General features: G+C 41.8%; 1 protein-coding gene across 1 annotated transcript in view; it reads right to left on the bottom strand.

Annotated features, from left to right (window-relative positions):
• LOC103809633 (band 4.1-like protein 3) overlaps window positions 1-21,162 on the bottom strand; it is a gene marked incomplete at its 3' end in the record, with an annotated part of 41,890 nt that overhangs the window by 20,158 nt on the left and 570 nt on the right. Inside the window, exon 2 of the mRNA XM_009082489.1 lies at window positions 16,215-16,412. Within this exon, the coding sequence (XP_009080737.1) occupies window positions 16,215-16,412 (198 nt within the window). The remainder of the gene's footprint in view (window positions 1-16,214; window positions 16,413-21,162) is intronic.

The raw sequence follows: 21,162 nt of genomic DNA, 5'->3' as shown, positions 1-21,162 counted from the left end.
CTGCACCAGGATGTGTGAAAACCCTGCTGGTGCTGCAAGAGGATGCCAGAAATATGACATATACCTGACAGCCCTTCCTGGCTGGGGTCCTGTCTTCACCAAAGTGTGAAGTGGTGATGGCTGACAGGAAGCATTACTGGGACCAATGCCCTTCCCACTATCCATAGAAACGTCCATCAGTGTGCAGACAGAGCTGCCTCACATGGCTGCAACCTTGCCACTGCCTGAGTGCCTCTTTCCAGGTCACAGATGACCCATGTGAGCAGGATTTAAAGGGCTCTGGTCATCTGGGGAGTAGGGGCTGCCTGGCAATGAAGCCACCCCTACTGCTCTCCTAATGCAAAAGCCAACAAAGAAATCCTCGTGGACCTGGACACAGGCAGCACTACCACTTTGTACCTATGCAGCACAAGCAGACACACTGTTTCTAAACCATAATGGCACAGAAACACACTGAGGGGAAATTACTGCATAAATTCATGGGAAATTAAGAGGTTTAGTTAGGAACATATAATTAAAGCAACTGAACAGACCTCCTGTGCTCTTGTTAATTGCTTTTGTTTTACTGTGCCCAAATAATAATGCCAGAAAAGACACAGGTATCATTGTTTTAGCAGACAGCAAATGGGAGGAGAGAGAAAGGTCAACTTAAAAACTCATACAGCTCCTCAATCCATCCTAAACCTTTGCTTTCCATCATTTTAGGGTGACAAGTCTAGGACAATGAAAGATTGACAACCTGCTGGCTACAGTGGATCACAAATTAATGCCAAAAATGCCAATCAAGTCTCAACAGTTCAAACATGTGGGTAATAAATAATAAAAAAAATAGACTTCATGCTATAAAATACTGACCCTGTAAATGAAGAGGTTTTCTGAAAGGTAAATATTGCAAGAGTCTCCTCTAGAAATATTCTTAGATATTTTTCAGGTATGAATGGGATGAAATGAAATGTGCAGATGTGAAAAAAAGACATTTTGCTTAAGCTCTGGGAAATCATGAAAACAGAAAGAATGCAAAACATAGACTGAATAGTAAAAATGAACACAAAGTCCGGGAGCAAAAACTTTACACTTTTCACAGCCTCGTCCCTGCAGCTCTATAAAAGGCCAGGACTCTTGCTTGAAGCTGGAATGGGAATAAACACCCTTCTGGTCAAGCTCCCAGTGAAAGGAGCCAGCAGCAGCAAACTTGGCAAGCCTGTGCCTGCCAGCAATTCCCACACACATGGGAAAGGAGAAGCGGCCTCTCTTCTCACCAGCTTGCCCTTGGTTTTCAAGTTGAACTTCTCCCTCCTTGGGAGGCTGAAGGCTGCAAAAGGCTCTCCTGTCTCCCAATTGGCTTCTCCAGAAACAATCTGTGCTCAAACCTTTCCACATCAGCTTCTTCAACCCACATCCCCTTACAAGATCACCAGACCAAGATAAGACATTATGTTAACACAGAGTGAGGAGCTCAAAAATTAAGCACTTCCACCTTAGCTCTGCCTGGATAACAAGATTATTATAAAGTCAATTATTTGGGTACAATGTTCAGTATTTCTTAATGCAGAAAAATAATAAGAAAGTTTTCCTTTATTATGATAAAGCCCATAAGCTGTAATGTACTTATAATAAACAGACATTATTAAAGTGAAAAAATTCAAGCCTTGGTTACTGGTACACTATCACTTCAGCCATAAAATATGTACTGCAGGTTAATCACAGAACCACAGATTAGATGTAGACACCTCTGTAGACTGGCTAGTCCACCCTCTCTTCCCAAGAAGCACCCCCAAAGACAGGTTGCTCTGGATTGTGCCCACCTGGGTTCTGAGTATCTCCACAGATGGAGACTCCACAGTCTGTGTGAGCAGTCTGGGCCAGTGTTTGACCACCCTCACCATAAAATTTTTTTTCTTCTTCTGTTGAAATGGAAATTCCTGTCTTTCACTTTGTGCCCCTTGCCTCTTGTCCTGGCAAATGAGTACCACTGGGCTCTGTTTTCTTTACTCCTCCCGTCACACAATGATACACTGATAAGATCCCCCGAACCTTCTCTTCTCAGAGGTTGAACAGTTCCAGCTCTAAGCCCTTTCTCATAAAAGAGATGTTCCAGGGCCTTCATTGTATCTGTGGCCCTTTGCTGGACTCTATCCAGCATGTTCATTTCTCCCTTGTACTGCGGAGCTCAGAACTGGACTCAGTTAGGTGCTGAGTAGAGGGTAAGGACCACCTTCCTTGACCTGCTGACAACATTACCCAGGATAGCACAGGCCTTCTGTGCTGCCAGGGCACATCATTGACTTTTGTTCACCTTGTTGCCCATCAGGACCCTCAGGTAATAAAAACCCCTCTATCACAGTAATCAAGCTACCAAGCCCATATGTTACTGTACTGTGATAGGCAACGAGAAAAATTACACAGGAGATGAGCAATCAACAACTTAATACAAAGATGTGACATTAACGTCCTTGTCATACAGGTGCTGGTAAGACCCCAAGAAATCCCTTTGGTATTTAGTAAGATACAGGGAAAAGACCAGGAAGATTTCAAATGTTTTGTGCTGGACAGTGCTTCCCAGACTGGAAGCTAGTTTTGACAGAGGAAAATTTAATAGGATCCAGAACTGCCACCTCCAAGGGACAAATTTTGTTTCTGTGCAAGACCGTAGGCTTGGCTGTCCCATGCCAGTAGGCACTAACCTCTCCAAAATGTCTCCTTCAAGCTGCTGTGTCTCCTGTTTTTGCAATCCTGCCATGCCCCTGAAACATAACCATTTTCAGTCTTCCTGCAGGGCATTTTGGCACCCACCCTGATGATGCAGCCTAAGCCTCTCGTCTGATGCATCTCACCCTGAATGACCCACTTTCGCTTGCTGGGTAACCTCCAACCTACAGGACCCACCATCTTTCCTAGCTTTATTCCAGTAAAGAGACATCCATGCTGAGGACCTGTCACCACTCCACCACCTTCCAGACAGAACTCAACCCTCTGTCTGACAGATTTCTCCCTGGAGGGGCAATGTCATGCTCAGCAGGGCTGAGGAGCCTCTGTTCTCAGAGGGTTTCAAGGCACTTGTCAGGCAATGCCACATCTGGCCTGACACAGTGACAACCATTGCCCTGCTCACATTGGGGCCTCCCCAGTCCCTCAGAACCAGCACGGCTGAGACACTGGGATCCTTGTGCACCTCTGCAGGTGCTAAGGGGTTAACTGTTGTGTACATCAGTACAGCGTAGAGTATTAGTCTGTTCTCATGCTCTATTTTTACTCAGGAGCAGATTACCTTCCCCTCACTGATAGGGAACTGGGATGAGGAGCTGAAGAGCAGCAAACAGCCCTCTCTGTTTCCTAGAAATGAAAACTATTGCGGCCTCCAAAGCGACGCAGTTTGGGGCGGTTCTACTTTGGCATTCGATGCTGCAGTCTCATGTGGGTGCGGAATGCTGAGCAAGGGCTGCCTGCAGCACGGAATCAATTACAAGAGATCACATTCAGACCAAATTCTGCGGTGCTAGGGAAAACCTGAAGAGAGAAGAGAGTACGACAGCCAAAGAGCTATAACAGGTTTCATTTTTGCCACCAATAACCATCATCTCCACTGCACAGTCACCGCAAGGTCAGAGCACCCCTTCACCTTTCTTTCTGTCAGTCAAGGAGCACAGCAAGGTGAACAAGTATCACAGCTGTAGACCTGGATTTTAAATGGGAAGAGTTTGCATGTATCTTTCTGCGCGAATACATATGCAAACATAACAACGCTGCTTTCCTCGGAAAAGCTGCCAAGCTGCCAGCAAGCAATGTCACACTAGCTCTAGCCTGGCACCAAACTCTGTACAATTACTGTAATAACTCTAGTTGGGCACAATCGCTGGAAGAAGGACAAACAGATCAGTATCATGAAATCCCAGTAGGAATAATTGGCCTCAAACTGATGTTGAGGTTATCTGGTTCACATTCCTAATTAGCATTTGCACTTTCCAATGGATCTTAACAATGCACTGTATAAATGTGTGGGCTGGCTCTAGCCTTGCATGCTGTAATGCATTTTGGCATGTGGCTGAACTAACCTATTCCTTTTCCCCAGTTCTTTCTGGTGGAGAAACATTAGCTAATTTTTTTTTTCATTTGCAGTGTGCATGATGAAAAAGATTTCAGTTGTGTCCAGACCACTGATTTTATTTCATTTTACTGTTTCAATTTAAATTGCATTCTGCAATTTATTTTGGTTGACACTTTGGTTTCTACACTGCATGGGCTGCACGGTAGTCTCTTCTGTGCACACGCAAGGAAAGCACCCATGAAAGTTAAAATGTACATGGCAACAAGTTACTGGTATACACACTGGGAAGTTTCTCCCTCCCAACATTGCAGCTTCTGCAATTATTCTTGCAACACAAACAAGCGTAAATGATTAACTAGTTCTCAGGAATACTTTGTACTCACCACAGTGAGCACTCTCTTCCCACAAATTCCCCCAGCTGAGTGTCTGAGTCGCTGAATTCCAGCCTCCTGACAACACACTTTCCCATTCCTTGTGAATTACCCAATTTACACAAAAATATGCCCAACCTCAGAAAAAAAAAACCCTATTACTTCTGCAAATAATCACTACTTTCAAGCTAAACTGAACAAATGTATGCAAGCTTCCAAGACCACTTTTGTATTGAGAACCCCATTTCTGGGGGATAATGTTGAACATCACATATATGTCACAAATTAATATGCATAGGCAAATATGTGCATAATTTAATGCACACATGTGCATACACAAACAGATGCACATTTATAAGTGAATGTTCAGTGTAGTTCCAAATGCAGAGAAGCTGGTGCCCACATCATGTCACTTCTCCACCTATGGGGAATCAAACAGAGATACTACAGTCAATTGTTTTGGTAAAGTGCACATTTTTATTTGTGAATGAAATAAAAATCAACATACTATGGCATTTCCCATGTTTTTTTCTGCGAAGAGTTTGAGCTGGTCCAACAGCTAAACTGAGAAATTCTAGAAGCTAATCACTGCACTTTAGGCCAGAAAATTTCCAAATAGGGAGAATGTGCTTTTTTAACAAATGTTGATTAGAAGCTGAAAAAAAGGAATAGGAAGTTGGGGTTTTTTTTCTCAAGGAAGAGAAATGGAAAAAGAAATTCCAAAGTTTAGCTTCAGTTCATTTCCATACACTTGTAATTTGCATTTTCAAAGGATTCTGCTGTTTACAGTTCTTCAGTTTCTCTCCACAGGGAAAAGAAGATGAAGCAGAAAGAGAAACCCTGAATTTTTTCAAATTTATCATTTCTCAACTAAGTCCCCAGCAGGAAGCTAAGGGAGGGGCATCCAGAAAGAAGAACAGGATAGAGAATATTTCCTGGAGTGTTAACTGGCAGAAAATCAGCACGTTTTCCTCTGGTTTACTGAAGTAAATCTTACATGTGCAACAAGCAGGATAAAAACTTTTGTAAGCATAATATTACTTAACCACTGGAATTTAGGCCTCTACATCCCCTGCTGTGCTTGCCGAAAAGGGCACTGGCAGTTCCAGAAACATCAACAACAGTTAATTCATCTGAAAGTTCAGTGTGTTGAGAGTGATGTTTTAGGCATTACACAAAACATTTTCAAGAAAGTCATCTCTGCTATGTAACAAAACCTTTGCTGCTGTTAGTGGTACATCACTGTACACCAAAGACAGAGGAAAGATATACAGCATGACAAAAAAAACAACAAATACCCTACTCCCCTCTCCCATACAGACAAACAGAGAAAAGCTTAAAGATAAAAGAAATTGACTCATCTAAGTTTTTTTGCTATTTTATGTTTCTGACAGAAAAGATCTGTGGTTTGGCACATGCAGAGTACTGTAAATCACAGAATGGATTGGGTTGAAGGGACCTTAAAGATCACCTAGTTCCAACCCCCCTGCAATGGGCAGGCACACTTTTCACTTAGACCAGGCTGCTTAAAGCCTCATCCAACCTGACCTTGAATACTTTCAGGGATGGGGCATCCACAACTTCTCTGGGCAACCTGTAGTATCTCACCATCCTCACAGTAAAGAGCTTCCTCCTAAAAGCTAATCTAAATCTTCCCTCATTTAGTTTAAAACTGTTATCCCTTGTTCTATTACTATCTGCCTGTGTAAAATATCTTCTATAAGCCTCCTTTAATGACTGGAGGGCTGCAATGAGGTCTCCATGGAGCCTTCTCTTCTCCAGCCTGAACAACCCCAACTCTTTCAGTCCTGGCTTCATAGGAGCGGTGCTCTAGCCCTCTGACCATCTTCACGGTCCTCCTCTGGACCTGCTCCAACAGGTCTGTGCCTTTCCAGCACTGGGGACCCCATAGCTGGATGTGATACTCCAGGTGGGGGGCATCTTTGTCACCCTCCCCTGGTTCATAATATAACATGCAATCAATAATAATAAATGTTCATAAACAAACATTTATGAGGAAACATGTATCCCTCGGATGGACATAATGGTCTTATCCAGTTTGTAAGCAGTTTGGCAGAATGTGTAGGAGATAATGAACAAGATATTTCTGTCAGCCTTTCAGGTGGCAAAAGAAGAAAAAAATACACTCAATCAAAAAGAAGAGGTTCAAAGCAAAACACATTAACTTTTTGGTTGTCAAAAGGAAGTACTACTTAATGTTTTCCATACTTCAGTGGTAAACTGCATTTGAAAATGTCCCAAGTCACAATTCCAAATACAAACTACTGCACAAACTATTTAGCCAAAAGTGGGGAGAACTAAGAATTAAGTAATTTCAGAAAGATTTACTTGAAGAAAAGCTGTATGAAATACTTTTTTTTCCCCAATGTGAATATATTTCTTATAAGGAAATGCTTTTCCTGAAAGCTGCATGCCAATACAAGCTCTCCAAGTGTTCTATTTCTTTATTAACTTTTATATGTGTGAACCTCCATAGAGTGTCCCAGTAGGTGACTAATATAATCTAACAGTTCAAAATAAAAACTGCGGTAGTATTTTGCCTCTCTCTGCTTTTTAATTTAGAACTCTATCTTATACTGCTCTGCACACATAAATGAGTAACATATCTGGAAACTTAGAGTAGACAAGAAGCTGTTTGGACATACAGTGATGATTGATCATTTTCTTTTTTCTCCCCATTATGGTAGCACTGTAATTTATCATCTTATTGATATTTATTGTAATATGGCATATTGAAATGTATTACCATTCCTGAAAATAACCTTTTCTGACACCTGTTAACCAAGCATTGAGACAAATAGGTAAATATGTAACACTGACTATGCTACAGTTACATACCTGCAGCAAATGTCAATGACATTGTATAATATGACATAGTTTTTATCAGGGGCAACCTTCTTTAATGCCGTTTGAGCTTGCAATCCTAAACAGCCAGCACTAATCTAAAAAAACCCAGAGGACTGCTAAATCCCAGTAAGAAGATTGGTGACCTAGTCCCGATTCTGGCATCAAACCAAATTAGGGTTTTTGCCTTCTACATCAGCAGCAGAGATCACACCAGCACTGGCATCACACAAGCTCTAAGTGTACTACGAGTGCACCACACAGTTTGTATCCTTGCAGAAAAAGTGGGCACTTTGTTCATGGCAATGCAACTGCTTTGCAGGTGCCCAAGAAATAATAAACACCCTGGAGCATGTCTGTATGTGGAAGTGCAAGAGCCACGTCTGCACGTGCACAATGGCTGCAGAAATACCTGTCAAATGTGATGATTATCAAATGCATCCCAAGTGCATCAACAGAATGCATACTGTATAAACAGTGATCTTGTAACAGCTTACAAGCAATACTCTCTGATAAATGAATATAAAAGCAGTGGCTACTATTTCTCAATCAGCAGTTCTGTTCTCAGCACATTGATTAGTCTCACGCATTTGCTAAATCCTGACATAAAATAATAAACAATATTCCACATTTCTGGAGGCTTTTCAACAGAGAAAGTACCCTCCTTGCTCAGCTTTCTTGAGAACACAGATTGTTTGGGTTTGGATTTTAGCTAGACATGCAGCTGACCCCTTGGCTTAATGCCTCCTGATTGCCCTACCGCCTCTTGCAAGACGCTCTGCGGTAACTCAGGCAGGTCTCTTGGGATTCAGTACAGCAGCTGAAGCTTTCCAGCGGGGGTTATAAACATAAATATTTTCCTTATTCTACCTATACTTGGATAAGCTCAAAAACAACCATCTCCCCTGCATAACTACTAACTGTGCACAAGCCTCGTACCGACACAGTGAGCAAGGGGAACCAACGTTACTTGTAACATAAATACTTCTTGGCATATATCAACAAAAACAAGCCATAAATACTTTGTTTATTTTCAGCTGAAAAAAGCTCTACTGTCAACATAGTCCGATTTACAGAGTAATCTTGCCATATGAATTCAAAAGCCACAGAGCTCTCCCTGACCTATATTGCCAGGCTGGAGTGAAAAAAAAAATTACACAGAAACCATAGCACGGAAAGATGCTCTTGAAGCAGGAGAGGCAGCAGGATGATCAAGCTTTTAGATTTGAGCTACCTTAGACAGTATTACAACATGATGGGGTTGTCCCGAAAATCAACATAGCCTATTCTCAAGCTACATCCAAGCTTTATCCACTTCAGATCAAAACCATTTCTGCCAGAACAAGATTAATCATGAGAGACAGACCTTGCTGACTATCAACACTTTGCTTTGCAAGCAGATATTTCCTCACCACCCAGGCCCGTCTCTGATATTTTTGTTCACTGTATCAACAGACAGGGATAAGAAAACATAAAAGCATCTCAGTGAACACTGCATGGGGCTCAGCTGGAAACAAAATCAACCATATGAGGTGTTAGGATTTTACATGACAGCTAATAATTTTAAGGGATAATAATAAAGTGAACATTTATTAGTCTTGGTCTGGAAATGGCAACTCTAAGTGTCAACATGGCGAGAGCACCTACAACTGGAGCAACTAGCAAGAGAGTTGAGAATGAATCTATACAGCTTGGTTGGGAGCTGGAGCAAGTAGCAGGCACTTCAGTAACACAGGAACAGGGCAGAAAACATGACAAAATGCAGGGAGGCTTGGCAGGAGCATGACTGGGCAGTGACATGAGAATCAGCAGCTTATCTGGGAGGACTGGCACAGGGTAGATGGGGGAACACAGCCATTGTCAAAAAACAGCAGGAGGCTTTAAAATCTAAGTATCCATTTGGGAAAGGGAAAAGGCTAAGTAAGGCCCTTCATCCACTCTCTGTGATTCATATTCCAGCAGTGCTTAAAATACTCATGTGGAGGTTGGCTGCTGGCTGCACCAAGTACTCTAGTAAGATGTGGGAGGCTCTCTGGGGCAAGGACCACTCCAGCCAGTAAGTCTGGAGAAGACAACCATGAAGGGACTGATGCAGTCTCACCCTGGTGAGGCCATCAGCAAGGAGGGTGACAAGGACAGGACCCCTGGAGACAACAGACCTCTGTCAGTCTGGAGCAAAAGGCAGGTAAAAGATTATCCTTTTCTGGGTTCTTGCAAACAGATTAACCAGCAATGAGCCTTGCAGTTCCTTGGTTTGAGTGTGCATGACCAAAACCGTTTTTAAAACAACTTCACCAGATGGAGAACAAGCTCCTGTTGCCTGGCTTGTGTCCAACTGGTGCACCAAGGGGAGGGAGCTGGAGGCAACATTTCACTAGGAAGTTTTCAGCTGACCACTTATTCCCTAGAAAATGCATTTTCAGGGCAGCTGAAACTATTTGTCAATGCAGGCGGAGCCCTTTCAATAATTTTCACCATTATGAAAAATGGCTGGCACCTTCAAAGTATCAAAATGAAGATTTGTGCCTGCTAAATCCATCATATCACTGCACAAATCATTTTCAGAAACCATTAACAAAAGGCAAGAGATAAGAGGAGTAGATGCAGAAAATGGATGCGGAGAAGACACGCCAAAGTTTTTTTGTTGCTGCCATTTTAAGCTTCTGTCTGGCATTTTGTTGTGATCATGCCCTTTGCTGCACCAAAAAGGTGGAATTTAAAGTACAACCTGCTGTTCACTTGGTACAGCGTCTGAAAGAGTGACTTGGTTTTAATTCTTAGTTCCTTGTTCAGTCTCTAAAACACTTGCATATTAATTGGAGGAAATATAAGAGACCACACCTGTCTAATCACTTAGGTGTTTTCCTACCAAGGTTATAAGAGACCTTCTTCCTATATACTACACAGACCAGATGTTGCCAGCTGTGAGAAGCTGTGGGTGAGCTGAAGCTCTCCTGGTGAGGAAGAAATGCTCCCCAAACCAGCATCCTCCCTCTGCCTAATGGCATTTCCAAAGGCTTAGCTCAACCTGAAGTGACTTGTTTTGACTTAGATTTCTTTAGCTTCAGTGAAATAATAATAAACATCATCACTAAAAGGAAGTCCAAACATTATTATTTTTGTTTCAATTACCAAGCTGAAGCAAAAAATCTTTCTCTGCTCTTTCTCTGTTCAGTCTCACAGTTGATTATCATGAGCTGGATAACATTGGTGTCAATTTCCAGACCATTATGCTTCTTGAACTAACAAGTATTTTAACTCATAAAAAGCTGCCTAGGGTATTTGGGAAAAGCAAGTCAGAAGAATTGTACATTAACTCTATTCAGCTGAAACATATTCATGCAATACTCAGACTCCTACTGACATGTGTCAGGTAACATAGATCTTAACTGAATCCCCTGGCTAATCCAAGTCAGTCCTAATTAGAGGGTCTGGGGAGAGAAAACATTCTGTGTAACAGTGATGATGCCTCTCAACCCAGTCACTTTTACAGAAACACGTCCCAGGGAAGGAACAAAACCCAAAACAGAGGTCTTCATATTAAATTAAGTGAAATGTAAGCAATGAGTAGGTCAAAAGGAAAACACTTATTAAAAAAAATCCCTTTTGCATTCAGTAATCAGTTTCACATGTAAAGCCATTTGCAAAAGACTGCATGGAATTCATTAAACAATTAAAATGCACAGGGGGTAACTGAAACTGTATCCTTCAGAAAGCAGAGTGCATCCTATTACAGAGGTTTCCTTCCTGACCCTAAAGCCTAGCTCAAAATGGATGAGAAATTCAATGACATAAACTCCCTGTGCAAAAGCAGCTTCTAAGTCCAAGCCAAGACAGCTCTCAGGGAAGGGTTAAACTCAGATGCCACATGGGGAGAGGGACCATGGGGCCATGCATTCCCCCACTGCCATTCAGAAACACAGGAGGATTTTTCCTCTAAAGACAGTCTTGCAGGCCAGGAAAATCAGCACAAGCAGCACTGAAGACAGTCACCGGTCTCTTTCATTTATGGCAGTGGTGGCAGTGCAGAAATAAGTCTGCTTGTCCTCAACTCTTCAAGCCTCTCTTACAACAACCTTTAACAACTTATTTTTTTAAGGAAGCATCCATGTACTTTCACTTTTTAACAAGGAAAAGAGAAATTCATGCAAACATGGTAATTCAACCTATTTGAGAATCTGTTTATTTCGTGCCTATTTTGTCTTCAAAAAGGAGTATCAACTCATACTTGTGTAGGGCTGTGTACTCCAGTCTGCCTCTGCCCATGTAAAAATCCTGGTTTCAAAACTATGGAAATAAAATTTCTTGCCATTTCAACTCAAGTACACTACTCTGATGTCACCTGAGAATGAGGGGAAACCCATCAAGAAAGTGGGGTCTCCATCAAGGAGAAAGTCACCAGAGGTTCATAAATAATGGTGTAGCAGAGGCTATAGTATGGGACATCCAACTACTGCCCAGATTCTAGTGGAAGCATGACTGAGAAAACTGAAGAAAAAACCCCACCATACACAGTATATTTTTATCTGTCCCCTCCTACCTCAGCTGACCCCCATTCACCCAGAAGTGGGGGGTAGCAGTAATGCTTTGTGAGATGTCAGCTTTCCATGGGCTCTACAGCTTATCTGAGCTCTGTTTGATGTAGGGCTGCAGAGATGTCACAGACAGGCTGCCATGGAAACATTTGTTTTCATTTACTGGTGTCCTGCACGATAAGAGAGTCTGAGCAGTACAGGAATGACGAAAGAGTATAAATTACCAATGGGCTCATACAGCTGAGCCTTTCAAAATGAAATGTAATTATTTTACCATTTATTTAGACAGATTATGTTATAGCTTTCTGATCTCACTTTATGATTAATTACATAATACATACATAATATGTCTAGTGCAGAAACAAAGGCAAATTCCAACTTGCTTTAGGAAGATGCTTTAAATTAGACTACTTGTAAGGAAGAGGATGACAGCTGGCTCTACTTGCATCTTTTAATTAAAATGCAGTAGTCTAGATAACAGAAAATTGAGATGGGGCAGAGAGGGACAAACTCCAGCTTCTTCATGACATGGGAGAAACATGCCACCCTCAGGCTGGTTTTCTTTGAGAGAGTACCGGGCACAATGTCTGTGTACTGCAAATACTTCTTCCCCAAAAGCCAACAGCTGTCCCTGGGTAGGGGAAGCATCATTAGGTGTCTATCCCACCTCTAAAAGGAAAACTCCCACTGAAATAAGGCTACCACTTCCATCTGCAGGCTTTTGGACAAGAGTGGCACTGGGGTTACAGATGGTAGCACTGCTGGTTTATGGTCCTGGAGGAGGATGAATGAACAGGTTGGGTTACCTACTTAACCTGGTTTGGGCTTGTAATGTCTTACTGCATGAAAGACTTTCTGGGTCAGGACAGATAGAGCACACAGCCAGTAACATTGCAGGGCCTCAAGGGATAGCTTTTACCTGGCATTTGCTTAAGATCCTTTCACCAAACAGATACCACATTAGATGAACCCCTGTTAACCTCAGCTTTGAAGTTAGCTCCACTACATTTTCCCTGTAGATACATCTCATACAATATGAAAACCTTTCAGCATCACAAATGCAAAGTAGTGAATGTGAGAGAGACTAAAAGATATAGCAGAAGGCAATGAAGATGCTCAGCATTAAAAATGGAATAAGAAAGAGGGGATTCTGAAACAAAGGACGCCAAGGGGATAATGGATTAACCAAACCTGCCTAAGAAGTGTCTCAATTCATGAGTAGGTGCCATGCTGGCTGCCAGGTCACTAACTGGATGAACACATAATTGATAAGCTGCAGGTCACGGTCTACTGGAGAGCAATAAGCTCCTTTAAATTACATTAATATTTAATATATATAAAAAGCATTTGTCATTTGCAAAGCACTCTATAGAGTAACTGATGGATTCTATAATGATCCCCAACTCCCAGACTAGGGAATGCAATTCTGGAGAGATAAATACCTGGCCCGCATCCAAATCAAGACTCACTGACAGAGCTATTATTCTAGCTCAAAATTAGGTTTCTAAGTTTCTGGTCCTTCTAGATTATATTGCTTTGTAGCCTTCAGTGGGTAGAAGCATGACCCACACAAGAGCTGACAACACACGGTGACATTTCTGACTCACATCCACCAACTGTCACAGCCCTACCCTGGTCACTGTCCACAATTGAAAGAAGCAGTCAAATGGGCTGAACACAAGAAATGGAAGTGTTAAATATCTGATTGCCATGTGTTGCCTGTCCCTCTACCCTTTCCTTTTAAGAATTAATCTTAAAAGGATTGTGATTGCAGGAGGATGACCTCCATAATTTGTTGGGTGTCTCAGTACACTATACATGAACATATATATCCATGTATGCATGTATATTTTTTCCCCAGTTAAAATGACATAGTGAGTTCACTTGTAGGTGATCCTTAAAATATGACAGCATTTTTCTGAAATGTGACAGATTATTTCTCATTCTGCAGCACTGAGTTTCTGCAAAACAGCCCCAGAACTTTATTACCCAAAATTCCTGCATGAGAACTTCACCTTCAGTCTCCTATATGGTTTCCTGAGACAGACCCTCGGTTTCTCTGCCCTACTAACTCCCTTTGTATACACTTGCTCCTCCTCAGGAGAAAAAGCATAGTGAAGGTCACATCATTTCTCTTGGCTGGACTCAGCATCCTTTTACTGTAGCTAAACTTTATGACATGGAAAGTGAACTCCCTTGGGGATCTACCAAGTGTTCCCATGGGCTGGAGTGGGCTGTGCCAGAGTAGTACCTGCAGTTGCATCCTCAATACTCAAGCATACTGACAACACCACCTAGGAAGGATGCAAAGTTTGAATCACCCATGTAAGGCATGTAAATGCAACATCACTCCAGCTGCACTTGCTCCCTGAAATATCTGTGCATCCTAACAAACTTCTGTTTTGAATGCACCCAATTGTCTGATCAACATCATAGACTTACAGCTCTGTCATTTGAGGATTAACCCTTTTAGGAGGTCTATTCTCATCAATATTACATCCTGCCTAGGAAGCCTGATCATCTTAGAAGCAGATAAAATGATTACTGATGACAGTCAATACAACTTCAAAATATTTCAGCAGTGTAAGTAAAAAAATGCATACAAAACTCATATTGGACATAATTCAAGTGCTATTCATAACCTGAAAAGCAGAGAAATATGACAAGCAATATAACTTGATGGCTTCCATATGCTAGCATTTTGACACTTCAATAGAACTCAAGTTTAGTAAAAGAGTGAAACTTCCTAGAAAAAGGTATTATTCACAGCATTTTTTTGCATAAGTGGAACTCCAACATAACAAATCTCTCTTTCTGTTCCATCTTATACTCCAATAAAGCACAGCCTGCTAGACAAGATTGCCACAGAAATCCTATTTGGTAAAATCTGCTTGATTGTATTCCAAAAAGTGACTCACATTTTACAAGCAAGTAGCAAAAGCTGAAACAAGTTTGACTCCATCAAAGCTAGTATGAGTCATTCTTCCAGCTTAACAGCTCACACGCTATCCTTAAGAGACAAAACTGGGACCACAGGTCAAAAAATGACCATTTAATAGTCACAAAGGATGTGGCTAGACAGATACTGCTAGACTAAAAGAAACAACACAGGACTTGGCCAGTAAAATTAAAAAATACTCGACAGCATGACTGCTAAGTTGCTGTAAGAGTAATAAAATAACAGCTTCTGATTGCAGGTCACTCCTAGCATAGCAAAATTTGGCCCAAACTGTAAAGCCAAGGTTAAAGAACAATCATAAGGTTCTTCCCCACCTGCCACTCTCCAAAGTGCTTAAAATGAGAGCAGCTGAAAGACAGAAGAGCTGAATGCAACCTGATTGTAAAGATGTCGTGATGTGGCTCTCAGTCAGGTACTCCTTTTCTCCACCGTCTCCTTCTCTATGCCCCTGCAGATTCCCCTTTCAAGCCTGCAGACTATTTAATCTCTGCCTTTATACTCTCCTAGGTGTTCTACCCTGGTGGCTTTTCTTCTGTGGTACCCTGAAGTTACCCAAAGGAGACTTGGCTTCGCCAAGCCCTCCAACACTCATCCTTCCCCTGCTGGCTGCTGCTTGGCCAGGGCTCAGTCTTGCCTTGTGTGCATGGCCGGACCTAAAGCAGGTTCAGGTCAAGCTGGTCCAATGTTCAAAAATCACCTTGGTGACAAGCTGAATGGAGAAATGGGTCCACTCTGAGATGCTGAATTATCTCATGCTTACTCTAAGATGCTCAATGTGCTCACTTCCTGCTTCTCTTAGCATGGGTCTGCTCACAGGCACAGACTGGCTCCTACGTGAGAGTGCAGCAAAGACCATCCCTCCCAAAAGTATGCTCCTGTCAGAGTCCCAGCAGGGAAAGCAAGTTTCTTACAGAAAATCACTGGCAACTTCGTGCCAGTAACATTCAGACACACTTATGATTCACAGACATCATGGAGAAGCACACTAAACTCTCCACTCTCACTCCTACTTGCTCCTGACATTTCCCCCACTCACCCAGGGTGTCTCATGCCCCCACTAATCTCACCATAGTCAGAATTACTGTATGGACAATGACTCAATGTAAGTCTCAACTCAGCAGAGCGCCAAGGAAAAGAAAAGCTCAATGGGATCAAAATCCTTCTTTGTTTATGGGCTTTGCTACCCATAATTCATTTTCTGCATTCTGCTGTGGCACAAGCCAACATAAAATTAATCCAGTCTCTGGCTGTCCCAGGGAGTGCTAAGAATCCCTCAAATCTGTGCACCATCTTCAACCTCCAGAGAAAACAATGAAAAATCTCTGTGCTTGGCACTGGCAAAATATCAGGTCATTCATCCTTTTGCTTAAATTAGAAATATAATTTCCACTATTTACTTCCAGGCATGATGAAGAAAAAGAAGACAAAAAGTCACTTGCCTCTACTTCACATGCGTATTCCGATCCATCCAGGAGCGTCACTTTGCATTGCATATTTTTCGGTTTCTTGACAATCTTTAGAGGAGACTTGGAAAGTTTGCTAGACACAGATTTTTGAGAGAGCTTGTCGTCCTCTAGCTGCTGATATTCCAGCTGTTTTGCACTTGCTGCAGCAAACTCCTGTTCTTTCTCTGTGGGCTATAAAGAGAAAGAAAGATACTTTTTGAGTGAGATAAATCAATCATGCTATGCAGTACACTGTGCACCCTTCACCCAAGCATTTAAGTGAGCCTTGTGTAGGGCTTGGACAAGAAAGCCCCTGATGCAGTACAGTACTGAAAAGATTTCCCATATGCCTCACAGCCCTCTCTTCTCACTCCAAAATGTACAGAATACCCATGAAGGAAGGGCATTCAAGAAAATACTTCAGGGCTTCTACTTTTTCCATAGGTACAAAATCCCACTTGGGCTTCCTGAATTTGTTTTTCTGGTGTATTGGTAATACTGAGTAATTGGTAAATGTCGTGATGAAGTGATATTCCTACAGTTTCCTGATATTACTTTGAGATCTTGTTCCTATTAGATCATATGATGCTTCCATGGTGTCATACAGAATAGAAGAATACCATCAGGTTTGCACTGATTTTGCTGTCAGTGAGCCAACAGACCCCGGAATGAGGGCATGGATCCCCCCCTAACAATATGAATTCGCAGGAGGATGCTGATGTGCTTGGGAGAGCAAAAGGCTCCCTTAGCACCCAAGCAAAGGGTTAAACAAACAGAATGGAAGTGAGGGGCCAAATAACTTTTTATGTGCAGCCAGCTGGCTAATGGATGGTAAGTACAGGATGAGCAGCTGAATTTTGCTCTCTACAGATGTCCAGTAAGTCCCTCAAGCTGGCAAGAAGTAGGTGCTGTTTGAAAGACAAATATACTGCAGGGAAAAGGGGCAAGAAGAAACAACCATGTCTCCTTTTGCTTGGGTTTATCTGAGGGTCAGGCCATTTGAAGAGTTACTGTGATGCAGCACAGCCTGTGGTCCTCTCCACAGCACTAGATGAAAGCCAGAACAGCTTTACAGTATTTCGCCCTCCCTAGCAACAGAACTGTGCTGCAGTCATTACCCTTCTCATCAGTTACATCCCTGATAGTCTCAAACAAAACCTCAACAGGAGTGCAGTAATACCTAAGCTAAGGCTTAAATAAAATAAAAACAACATCTTCTGTTATCTCACTACAAGGCTAAAAAAACTAACCCTGCTTTGGCTCTGAATTATTTCAGTGTAAGAAGCAGCAAGCATTGATGGAAATGTATTGTAAATTAATCCTCCAAGTCTGTTTCTATTCATTGTATGTAATAAACCTTCTGGAGAATGGAACAAATCCATCCAAGGTTTTAATCTGCTTTGAGACCAGAACAACCTTGCATCATATAACCAGAAACAACAGTGTACTGCTAAATCACAGGGAACCGTCCCTGACCGATTTCATAGAAACAAGTCATAAGCTTCGCCTGCGCCTTCAGGTGAATAAGGGGAAGAGGAACTTGGAGCCAGCTGTGATACGAACAGCATCAGCTCCCATCAAAGCCCCATCAAACTGCAAAGAAGTGAGGCAGGACCCCATGGTCCTCCTTTCCCTGCAAGAGAGGACATAGCATTTGTCTCCTGGGCTTCCCTGGGTGGGGAGACTAGAAGAAAGCAGGATTAGAAAAATAAAAAAGCAAGAGCTGCTTTCAAAATCCACTGAATCTCCTGAGCTGTGGATGTTCTTCCCCAAGAGCAGCCCAGCACCAGAGGACTTTCTTCTTCTAGCACTCTGACACCAGCTCTGTGTCCTTGCATACCTTGAAGACTAGCAGGAGATAAAGGCACAGTGTATGTCAGTGGATTAACTGTTTGCTGAGCATTTAACAATCAGCAGCTGTGACAAAGAGGGAGAGTCCCCCTGGGCTCATAGCAAGGCTAGAGGCCAGCTACCCTTCCACCACATCCACAGCCAGCTGGCAAGTGGTCCAGCCTAGTGCTGAGAAGTAAACAAGACTGAAGATGCCTTCTGCTAGGGCCCCTGTCCAGAGCTGCACTGCTGCTGAGAGGCAGAGGGGCTCTTTGATGATTTCTATATGTTTTGTTAAAAGAAATCTGCCAGGGAAGGTGCATGTGCACATATGTGGGTGGAGAAGTCATTCTGGGGATGGAAAAAAATGCACTGTCATACCCATACATTTCTGATGTAAGATTTAAGACCCCACTTCAAAAAAAAAAAAAAAACCCAACCAATAAAATACCCCAGATGCACAGAACTAATCTTTTTTGAGAAAACAGAAAAGCTGCTTGAGAGAAAAGCCCACAACAACAAGACACCCATCATCCATTTAAATTTTAGAACCATGTTCAGCCTGCAAGCAATTTCTGTGAATCCCAACGGACCAGTCATTATTTTCCTTCAAAAAGACATTCAGGTGTCTTAAGACCACAGCAGAATTTTGCCTATTTATGAAATATCAAAAAATATTACTGAGGTTATTTTGTTTGTTAAGGTTTCCAGCTACATTAAGAACACGGGAAGGTGTGTAGTTTAAAATCATACAGAAGATATTCTCTCGTTTGTCTGGAGAACAAAACATGCCAAGAATTATTAGAGAAGATTCCTCCAAACTATGCTGACATGTTCAGGCACTGAGGTACTTTCAGACTGTATTAAGCCTCTTCTTCCTAAAGAAACCTGACATCCTGGTATCTAGGAAAAAAATGGCCAGTGAAAAACCCATGTATACAGTGAATTACTTTGAACTCTGCAAGCATAGCTGCATTTTCCCCATAATTCTTCTCCAAGATATTTCTGTGATGTATTTTTGCAGTTTCTGTGCTGTATTTTTGCAATATTTTCAGTGCTGTGGACTAAATTCTAATGCAGCAGAAGTTGCTTCAGGGTTTGCATGTTTTGACCATAGTCTCTCTCATCCATAATACTGTGTTACAGTATGACACAGTATGTTCAAGCCCCTCTGAAGCTGAAGCTCCTCTCAAAGGAAGCCTTTGGAGTAATGATCTCCTATGCTCTGCAACTTCTCATTAGGGTATGAAGTGGTATTACCATGCTTGCACAACACGTTAGTCTCATCTACTTATTGTAGCTGCTCAGAAATATTGCTGCCCAACCTGTGTGATGCCTTGTCTTTTTCAAAGAGATAGCAAGGCAGGCAGAGAATAATGTTGCATCATTACACCTAATAGGAAGGACTCATTTCTCTAATAATCTGTTAATCTCAATATGAAAAGGTTCTTTGTCTTCATTAAAATATTCTTTTTTTAAATGTATATAGGATGACAAAGAAAAGCCACTGTCATGGACTGGTAATGCAAATCTTTCTTCTCAAGGCTCTCTCATACAAGTAATAGCACAAATCAACTTTCTCACTGCAATTACAGACAGCAAGATAGTGAATGAGCTCCTTCAGATTTTGGCTTTTTTTAATGACACAACTGCAAATAGCTCTGTTTCTCAGTGCTGCTTTTAATTAGTTCTTTCCTGTGATACAGACACTTAAGCCACTATGAAATATACTGGGCCTATCACTGCAGTTGGATTTGGCAGTTGATTTACAGCACAGACTTTTGGATTCAATCTGGTAATCTCAATGGGAAAGTGTCACATATCCCTTTCACTAACCCAGTTCTTCTATCAAGCCTTCTACAGACACCAGCTCACTGGTGATCTTCTTTGTGAAAGAAAGGGATCACAGCACATGAGAGCATCTCAAGTCTGTAAACTCACAACTTGAAACACCGTTGGATAGGTCTGATGTCTAAATTGAGGGTTTTTTTGTGTGAGTGGTTATTTTGAGGTTGGGTTTGTTTGGTGGCTTAGTTTTTTTGTTTATTTGTTTTGCTTTTTTATGATGAAAAGAAACTTGAAGTGGAAAGATTACTGAAGATGTCTGGGAAAACAAAATTAATACTTTAGCTTAGGACTGATAGAATTACACTTTAAATTAGTGACCAGTTTGTTCAACACCTTTCTCTTTCGGACAAGCAGCCCTGCCTCTTTTCCCTGAATTAATTACAGGCAGTTTCTGATCTATTTCAGAAATCAAAATTGTCCCAATACATAATAGGTGGATGTCAGAGCAAGAACAGAGAGGTGTCTGGTGGGCATGGAGTGGATCAAGAGTTATCAATGGCAAAAAAAAAGGTTAGCAAAAAATAAGCAATTCTTCCAGCAGTTGAACTTCAATAGCAATAAACAGCAGAAAACCTGCCCTCTATGTCTATCTCGAGACATAAGAAGTCAGACGTAAGTGACCTCTTTTGGTGTTGTCCCAAGCATTTAGGTAATGCACCCCTAATGGAGGGAGGTTACAAAAATTTTTTTTACATGAAATTGCTTAAGATCCCATTTTTTTCCACACCAACACCAAGAGCTGCAGCTCTGTGAAAAAAAGCTTAAAACCCGAGACCACAGGCAGTCCCAGACAGCTTCTACAGGAGCACTTGCACTGACTTTAAGTAACGCCTTACATCTGCTTGCTTCACCAGCACTGTCTCCCCCAACCAGGTAAAATAACAGAAGCCCACTTCAAACAGCCAGGAATTTTTAAAGGATGGAGGAGAGGAGGAGTTGCACTGACTTATTTCACTGCCGAAAGGTGAATGTCAGGGGGGTCATAACCTTATGAAGCTAAGGGAAGTGATTTGCAGGTACCACATTAACTGTGTGTCACTTATCCATGAAGAACAATGCCTGTTAATCCTATTGACTGGAAATTAGTAACAGGAAGAAAGCAGCTTCCACAAATTTAATAAGTGCAACAATGAACCAAATGGAAAAGCATGTGATAGCTCTTCTGAAACCTATTACATGAATAGTTAAAGTAATTATAATGCAGTCATTTCAGAACCACAAGAAACTTAAGGGACCACAGATTCGTCATGGCTCACACATCAGA

This window comes from Acanthisitta chloris, unplaced genomic scaffold, assembly GCF_000695815.1.
Source record: "Acanthisitta chloris isolate BGI_N310 unplaced genomic scaffold, ASM69581v1 scaffold11309, whole genome shotgun sequence".
Classification (NCBI taxonomy): Eukaryota; Metazoa; Chordata; class Aves; order Passeriformes; family Acanthisittidae; genus Acanthisitta; species Acanthisitta chloris.
This window is presented reverse-complemented; position numbering and strand designations above follow the sequence as displayed.